We start from the raw sequence: 8,687 nt of genomic DNA, 5'->3' as shown, positions 1-8,687 counted from the left end.
TCCATAGTTGAATTTTATAAAAGTATGTTCATAAAAGTGCCTTCGTAAAAGTACTTCCATAAAATTGTTTTATAAAGTACTTTTGTAAAAATATTTTTATGAAATTTCGTAAAAGTACTTTCATAAAAGTGCTTTTACAAAAGTGTTTTCATGTAAAAGTACTTTTTATAAAATTACTTTTGTAAAAGCGCTTTATAAAAGTATTTTCATAAAAGTGTTTTTATAAAAGTAGTTTAATAAAAGTACTTTCATAAGGGTATATTTTGAAAATTTGAAAGAAAATAAAGGATAAAATAGTCACGAATGCTTAGTTAAGTGCTTATTGGAGAAAAAGACTACCAAATGCCTAATATGAAATAAGTGCTTATTTTTTAAAATAAAAACTTGAAAAAATTGGGTGCTAAATGCAAATAAGTGCTTATTGGAATATACACTCCCAAACATGACCTAAATAGACAATAGCATTCATGCCTAACTTCATCAACAAGGTGATTTACCTCCTGGTGCTGGTATCCCAATCATATGTTTATTGGGGTATCAATATTGTAACTCTAACTTTCATGGTTATGTCTCTTACTGGGTAACCAGGGCAGTTGTCTCCTGTGGAGTTGTGCCTTTGTTTTCAGGGTATCTGTAGGAACTTGTGGTAGTTATCCAATTTATATCTATTTGCTTAAATTCTCAGGGTTGCAAATTAGCCGAGTTGAGCCAAATTTTACTCAGGCTCAATTTAGAAGGAGTACAAATACAAATATGTACTATGCAAATACATACAAAATACAAGGTTTTGCACTCTACGAATTTGTATTTGTACTTGATGAGGGGTAATTTGGCATGAGCAATGACATGATGACACGTGGAGCAACCCATTGACTTGGCGACACTTCAGCATCCCTAGACACCTCAACAGTCCTAGTCACCTCAAGGCACCTCGGGCCACTCATCCAAGACACCGAGGCCCAAGCAGCTCGCCACACTCACTGACCTGCTAAGGTGCCAAGCGCCTCCTTCTATAAGCGAGCCAACTATCTCTGATCACCTCAAGATCACACTGCACGCCAACAGATCTTATCATCCTGCCCGAATCGAACGGACCTAGATAAGTCTTATCAGCTTACTCGGAGTCCATCTTCGGGTGCGGAACTGACTCCGGGTTAGGTGGGCTCGTTGATCTCAGACATGCATCGTAAGGCCCACAACAACTCACCTATATAAAGGCTTCACCTCTAGCCTCACAAGGTACGTGTGATTTAGCTCTCACATATTATTACTCTTAAAGCAATCTGCTCTCCACAATCTCCTTCACTAACTTACATGGTGTTTGGAAGCGTGGGTGCTTTTTGGGACTGATTTTCAAGAAAAAACGCCCATGCTTCCAAGATTCATTTGTCACAAAAAAAAAAAAAACGCTTCTGCCACGTAGGCAGTGAGCAACACTATGCTGTTTGGTAAGGTGATTTTCATCACCGTTTTTCATGTATGTGCTGACAGGTAAGCACCACATAGGATACACATCAGTCAACCATTGGGGGGAACTGTTCACTGATGCATGAAACGCAGGGTCCCGATTTTTGAGGCTTGCCCGATTTTTTAATAATCGATTGAACCAAACAATGAGATACATGGGCACTTGTTGAAAAGCCTATGTGGATCCGATGTGGCAACCATTTTTTTGAAAAATGGCCACGGTTCCAAACATCCCCTTAAGCATTGGAGTGCCCACACCAGGTAAAGTACCCGGGAGCTCTGATCTTCTTGTCTTGTAGGTCGACCCGACTACCTAGCAGTTTGACGTTTGAGCTGCCTTTCAGTAGGGAGCGACCAGATTGCACATCATCAATTGGCGTTGTCTGTGCGAACACACAGCAAAAAGCTATAGTCTCACCTTGCTTTCTTACTCTCACTGATTCAATGGCATCCTCAAGCAACAATAAGCCCGTCATCATCAACAACCAGGTCACAAGGGGGGGCAAGAATAGCTTGCAGCACATCCTGAAGTCCCTTCTGTGACCATTGGGCAATTCATAGTGCCCTTAACTTTGCCTGGCGTCCCACCAATGCCAAACCAAGCCTTCCCTCTACACTAGGTGAACGCGCCTCTCCCTCTAGTCGAGTCATCAGTGGTTCCCATTGGGATGTGCGCCAGTTCCACGAGTTGGTGCAGTATGTCCACGGTATGAACCTCCAGATGTGGACATGGGAAGAAAGGTTTCCCACCTTCATGCAGCAACCACAACAGTAGCCGAACCAATAGCAAAATCTGAACCAGCAACACTAGCAACCAGGTGACTAACAGCCCGACATCAGAAACCAGGACTAGGTCCCGGATCCACCTCGTCGTGCTGATGACCAGAACTAGGTCCCAATTGAGGAGCACAACATAGTCATGACACCCATCAGGACAGAAGGCAACAACACGACCGAGGTGTCAAGGAGAAGGCATTGTTGGAATGCACGTCGCAACACTAGGAGAAGCCACCTCGCTCCCACTAACAACGAGGAGGTAGAGAAGAAAGGGGAGGTCAGCCAGGTTGTCATGTAGCTAGCAGCACCACAGATGACTCGCACCTCTCCATTGGCACCAAAGATCCTTACGACTCCACTACCTAAGGACTTCAAAGCCCTGAGCCTAGAGTCGTATGTCGACACAACAGACCTCGTGGACCACATCGACATCTTCCAGGCCCTAATGCAACTTCATGGGGCGAGTGATGCGAGCCTCTACATGGCCTTCTTAACAACTTTCCGAGGTACAAATCGGATGTGGTACTCGAGACTGGCCATGGGCTTGATAAAGAGTTGGAACCAATTCATAGAGCTGTTCACAATGCACTTTGGCACTAGCAAGAGGTGCCCAAAGTCAGTGACTTGCCTACTCAATATTGTCTAATGACTGAACAAGACGCTTCGGGATTACATCAAGAGATTCAACTTGGAGTGCCTCCAAATTCCCAACCTCAACCCAGTAGTACAGCTTACTGCAGCGGTCAACGGCGTCTGCCACCCCGACTTGCGCTAGGAAGTTGAGTTGAACCCTCCATCCACTATGGAGGAGTTCCTCCACCAGGTTGACAAGTTTACAAAGGCAGAGGAGGCACTGGGATCTTGGTTAGAGTTGTCTGGGAAGAGAAAGTGAGCTGAAGAAGAAGCGGGGAGCAACAAGCAGCGACGTAAGAGCAAGTTGCCGAAGAAGAGCTAGCTACCCCGCAACAGGCAAAGCAGGTCGCTAAGAAGGAGCAAGTCTCCACATTGGAGTTCCAGATCAGGCTGGTGATCCAGAACTCCCTCAATCTAGAGCATGAACTACACCGCCCTGAATGCAAAACGAGGCAAAATCTTAATGCAAATAAAGACAACCGAGTATGTGAGATGGTCACCCAGAATGAGAGGCGACCCCACCAACCGCAAGCCTAACAAGTATTGTCACTTCCACCGTGACATAGGCCACGACATAGAAAGTTGCAAGAACTTGAAGGATGGGATTGAGGAACTGATCCATCACGACTACCTGAAGCAATTCATCAAGCATGATGATAGAAGTCAACCTATCGTCCATCCAATAGAAGTGCTAGAGTCAACCAGGAACCAGGATCAGGATCAACTACTTCGGGATCCACCACCACCGGAGAGGCCTATTCGCGAGGTGATTAACATGATCACCAAAGGTTATAACGCGGCGGTGAGGAACTCAGTCCGAGAGCTTGAGCATGAAAACGAGAACTTGCCGAAGTACCCTTGTGTGGAGGAAGTCATTTACTTCACTGAGGATGACACATGCAGGATCCAATATCTACACGACGATGCCCTTGTTGTCAAGATGGTGATCAATGACTTCGAGGTAAAGTGGATTTTGGTCGACTCCGGGAGCTCGACCAACATTATTTTCCTGGAGGCCTTTGAGAAGATACAGTTGGAGAGGAAGGACTTGCAGCCAGCAGATGTTCCACTCATTGGCTTCAACGGAGACGTGGTGAGGGCCTTAGGTCATATCAAGGTGCCAGAGCCCAACACAATCCGATTTGAGTACACCTTCCTGGTGGTTGTGACCTCGTCCCCATATAATGCTATACTAGGTCGCCCATCTTGCATGCACTTCGTACGTGACGACCAACTAGAGTCACATAAGTGCTTTGTTGTGGCATTGAAGGGCAAGGGGAAGCTGGTGGACGACGTCGACTTGGAGCCACCCCCGAGAATACAAATGAGCGAGCTCGACCAATGGAGGACACTGTCTTGGTCTTGGTCTTCAATATTGAGCCCGAGAAGACAGTCCAGATCAAAGTTTGCCTAGTAGAACCACTTCAGTCGCAACTAGTAAGTTTTTTATTTCAAAATTTAGATGTTTTTGCATGCTCGACAACAAAAGTGCTCGACATAAAGCCATCAATAATTACTCATAAACTCAATGTGGACCATTTAGTCAAGCCATTCAGGCAAAGGAAAAGGAATCTCACCCTAGAAAGGTAGAGGGTAGTAGATGAGGAGATTGGGAAGCTCCTTGCAATAGACTTTGTTAGAGAGGTATAGTATCCGAGTTGGGCAGCCAACCCAATGCTTATGAAAAAGGTGAACAGAAAGTGGCGCATGTGCGTCGACTACACTGACCTCAATAGAGTCTGCCCAAAGGACAGTTTCTCGCTCCCTAGAATAGACCGCCTAGTAGACGTGACCTCAGGGCACGAGTTGCTGAGCTTCATGGATGCCTACTCCAGCTACAACCAGATCTGGATGGACTTAGAAAACCAATAAAATATTGCATTTGTAATCGAGATGGGGCTATACTATTATAAAGTAATGCCCTTTGGACTAAAAAACGCTAGAGCAACTTCCTAATGACTTATAAATAAGATTTTTTCTCCATTAATTGGAAATAAAATTGAGTGTTATGTTGATGACATGGTCGTGAAGACCCAATTTTCAAACTATTTAGTTAATGATTTAAATTTTGTTTTTAAATTTTAAGAAAATTTAACATGAAACTAAATCCGAACAAGTGTGTCTTTGGGGTCACATCAGGCAAATTCCTTGGCTACATAGTGCAGCGACGTGGCATCAAAGCCAACCCGAATAAAGTCCAGGCAATCCTAGACATGAGACCACCTAGGTCAACCAAAGAAGTACAAAAGTTAACTGGCCGGATTGCTGCCCTGAACCGATTTATGTCTTAATCGGTTGGGCGGTCTCTACCATTCTTTAAGGCAATAAAAAGGAGCGAGGACTTCAAGTGGACCAAGGAGTGCCAACTCGCGTTTAATGAGCTCAAAAGGTACCTCAGCCCACCTCCATTGTTGACTTGACCTGAACCTGGAGATGAACTGAAACTCTACCTCTCTACGAGCGACGAGGTAGTGAGCTCGATACTAGTAAGGGAAGTAGATAGGGTACACCGACCCATCTACTGTATAAGCAAAGTCTTGCATGCAGCTGAGACTAGGTACCCCAACATAAAGAAGCTAGACTTCACCTTAGTCTTGGCAGCTTGGAAACTACGTCCTTACTTCTAAGCCCATATCGTCGTAGTTTTGACTAATCAACCTCTAAAGCACATTCTTTAGATGCTCGAGGTCTCAGGAAGGTTGACAAAGTGGGCAATTTAGTTGAGAGAGTACGATATCCGGTTCGAGCCGCGGGCAACAATCAAAGCGCATGTCCTAGCAGACTTTGTCAATGAGTGCACATTCAACACTCTGACCCTTGGGGTGGCTGAGCCAGTTAGCACGTCGGAGGCATCGACTAGTGCGGAGCCTGTCTCGGCTAGGGATGCCTCGACCTGGGATGAGGAGCCTTGGATCCTCCATGTCGACGGCTCGTCTAACCAGCATGGAAGTGGAGTTGGGCTGATACTTTACGGGCTTAGCGAGGTGAAGCTGGAGTATACCCTCCAGTTTTCATTCGAAGCATTGAACAATGAAGTAGAGTATGGGGCATTGATAGCCGGGTTGACTTTGGCGAGGGAGGTCAACACTAAGCACATTATGGTATGTAGCAACTCTCAACTGGTCGTGAACCAGGTGAATGGGAAATACAAGGCCTGAGAGCCCACCATGTCAGCCTATTTGGCCAAGGTGAGAGAGCTCCTGCCCGACTTCCATTCCTGGTATATCCAACAAATACCAAGGACCGATGTGACAAGAAGAACGGTCTACATCGAAGACCTGCTATGACCTAGTATCGAGATGGTGGCAGAAGAGGTCGCTCCTATTTTGGCAGTAGAACTAAGTTGGATGGACCTGCTCGTTGATTATCTATGCCACAGGACCCTACTAGTAGACCACAATGCAGCTCGGAGGGTAGAGCGCTAATTAGCTCGTTATGTCATTATTGGCGAACAGTTGTACATGAGATATTTTACGCTCCCCTACCTGTGCTGCTTGTGTCCTTTAGAGGCAAGCCAGGTGCTACACGAGATCGACGAGGGAGGACATCTGGGGGGTAGGGCGCTAAGGCAAGGCTATTACTGGCCTATGATGAAGGCGAACGCACTCAAGCTCATCCGAAGGTGTGACAACTGCCAAAGGCATGCCAACATACCCTACCAGCCCACTGTCGACCTTAAGTATCTGACCAGCCCGTGGCCATTTTCCCAATGGGGAATAGACATCCTCGGTCCTTTCCCACCAGCGAACGGGCAGAGAAGGTTCTTCATCATGGTGGTTGACTATTTCACGAAGTGGGTGGAGGTCGAGCCATTGGTGACAATTACAACTCGGAACGTATATAATTTCTTCTGGAGGAACATACTATGCAGATTCAATCTCCTGAAGGTGCTGATATCCCACAACGGGAAGTAGTTTGAGGACATAAAGTTCCAAAATTGGTGCACAGAGATGGGGATCTAGCAAAACTTCACTTTGGTAGCTCATCCCTAAGCAAACAGACAGGCTGAGGCGACGAATAGAGCAATCCTTCACAGACTTAAAGCTCGACTTTTCTGAGCTAAGGGTTTATTGGTAGATGAGCTTACCAACATCTTTTGGGCCTACCGAACTACAATGAAAACGACGATCGAAGAGACTCCATTCAATCTTACATATGGAACGTAGGCCGCCATCCCTATCAAGATCGAAGTGCCCACCTTGTGATTAGAAGCCTGCAACGAGGAGGCCAACGACGATGAGCTACGGACCAACCTCGACCTAATGGAAGAAGTTCGAGACTTGGCCTATATTCGGGTCGTGACCTACCAGCAATGAGTAGCTTGGTACTACAATGTCTGAGTCAAGAGATGCCACTTCCGAGTTGATGACTTTGTACTTTGGAAAGTTATGGTACCTGAGCCCGGTGTAGGTAAGCTAGGCCCGAATTGGGAAGGTTCCTACAGAGTATTACGAGTGATCAATGAAGGAATGTACGAGCTCAAGAAGTTGGAAGGGAAGAAGGTGCCCTATGCTTGGAACATGGACAATCTCGGGAGGTACTACCTATGAGCTCGAGAGTCCAGCATCCGCAACTTCGCCAATTAAAGACTGCCGCCCACCTCGGTGACCTGGTCGAGCTGTCCTGCGTAAAGAGCACGTTGGCTAAATTACACTTCAAAGGGGATGCCAAGTCGCTTTAATCCTAAAAGCCCCCTATGCTGACTTGGTAACGACCTCGGTAGTTTGATAAAGCCTAGTTGCTTTGCATATAGGCAGTTTGGGGTAATCCCAGTTTATGCCCAATTGGCATATAGGCAGTTCGAGTTATATCCCATACTATGCCTAGTTTCCTTGGCATATATACACTTCGGGTTAATCCCCTACTATGCCTAGCCACCTTGAGAGCTAGGCACCTCGGGATAATCCTACACTTGGTTTATTTTTTACGAAGTTTCAGATTCAAAAGAAATGTTAAAAGAAGACAAACACGAGGTGTGCAGAAAAAATACTTTCATTCATTGAAGTTAAAAATTGATTACATCGTTGTCATAAAAAAAAAGAAAAGTTTTTTGGACTGAGCTCGGAGGCTTGGCACTTTACACATGTGTAGGGGGGTCTAAGAAAAGAGGCAAAAGTTTTAGACATTTTGGGGCTCCTCGTCCTCATCTCCAGCAATGTCGGCAGCTTCCTCCTCGGTGGCCTCCTCCTTGATGGCGTCCTCTTTAGCAGCGTCCACTTCAGCTTCCTCCCTATCTCCCTCGTCGGCCCCGTCTTCCTCCACTTCAGAATCCGGATCTAGGTCAACCTGGTCGAACATCTCATTGGTGCAAGCCGAGGACTTGATGGGCGTGAGGTCGAGCTCATGGTACACCGACCTCACTAGCATCCAATAGAGTTTGATGCCCTAACGGAAGGCCGTGATGCCAAATTCGTCCTTCTCCTCCAACCAACCTAGTGAAACCTTGAACTCCTCAACCGCTTGGACTCTAGAAGCTTGGACCTCATCGAGAAATTTTACCTCGTGTTCGGCAAGGTAGGCATCCTTTTCCTGAATCTCCTCCTTGAGCTTCTTGATGTGAAGCTCCAGCTCCTTGACATGGTTCCTCTCATCCACCAGCTCGTCCTTTAAATTTCCGATGATGCCGACAACTCGTTCAACACGGGATTGGTACTCATTCGTTGCCACCTCGGTGTTGTCAACCCTCGCCAAATGCCGCTCAGACTACTTGACAAGGGAGTGGACTATGGAGTTCGCCTGCAAAGATAAGAAATAAGCTAAGTATAAAGAAACAACTCGGGAATAGTACAACGAAGAACTTGGAAGCTTAC

The 8,687-nt window shown here is 46.1% G+C and overlaps 1 protein-coding gene across 1 annotated transcript; it reads left to right on the top strand.

Annotated features, from left to right (window-relative positions):
* The first annotated feature begins 3,298 nt into the window (after window positions 1-3,298).
* On the top strand, window positions 3,299-4,291 carry LOC104610095 (uncharacterized). The gene has a single exon (XM_010276569.2). It carries the CDS (start codon window positions 3,299-3,301, stop codon window positions 4,289-4,291), a length of 993 nt encoding a protein of 330 aa, XP_010274871.2.
* The last annotated feature ends 4,396 nt before the right edge of the window (window positions 4,292-8,687 follow it).

The sequence above is a fragment of the Nelumbo nucifera genome, chromosome 1 (genome assembly GCF_055504915.1).
Source record: "Nelumbo nucifera cultivar China Antique chromosome 1, China Antique-T2T, whole genome shotgun sequence".
Lineage (NCBI taxonomy): Eukaryota > Viridiplantae > Streptophyta > Magnoliopsida > Proteales > Nelumbonaceae > Nelumbo > Nelumbo nucifera.
This window is presented reverse-complemented; position numbering and strand designations above follow the sequence as displayed.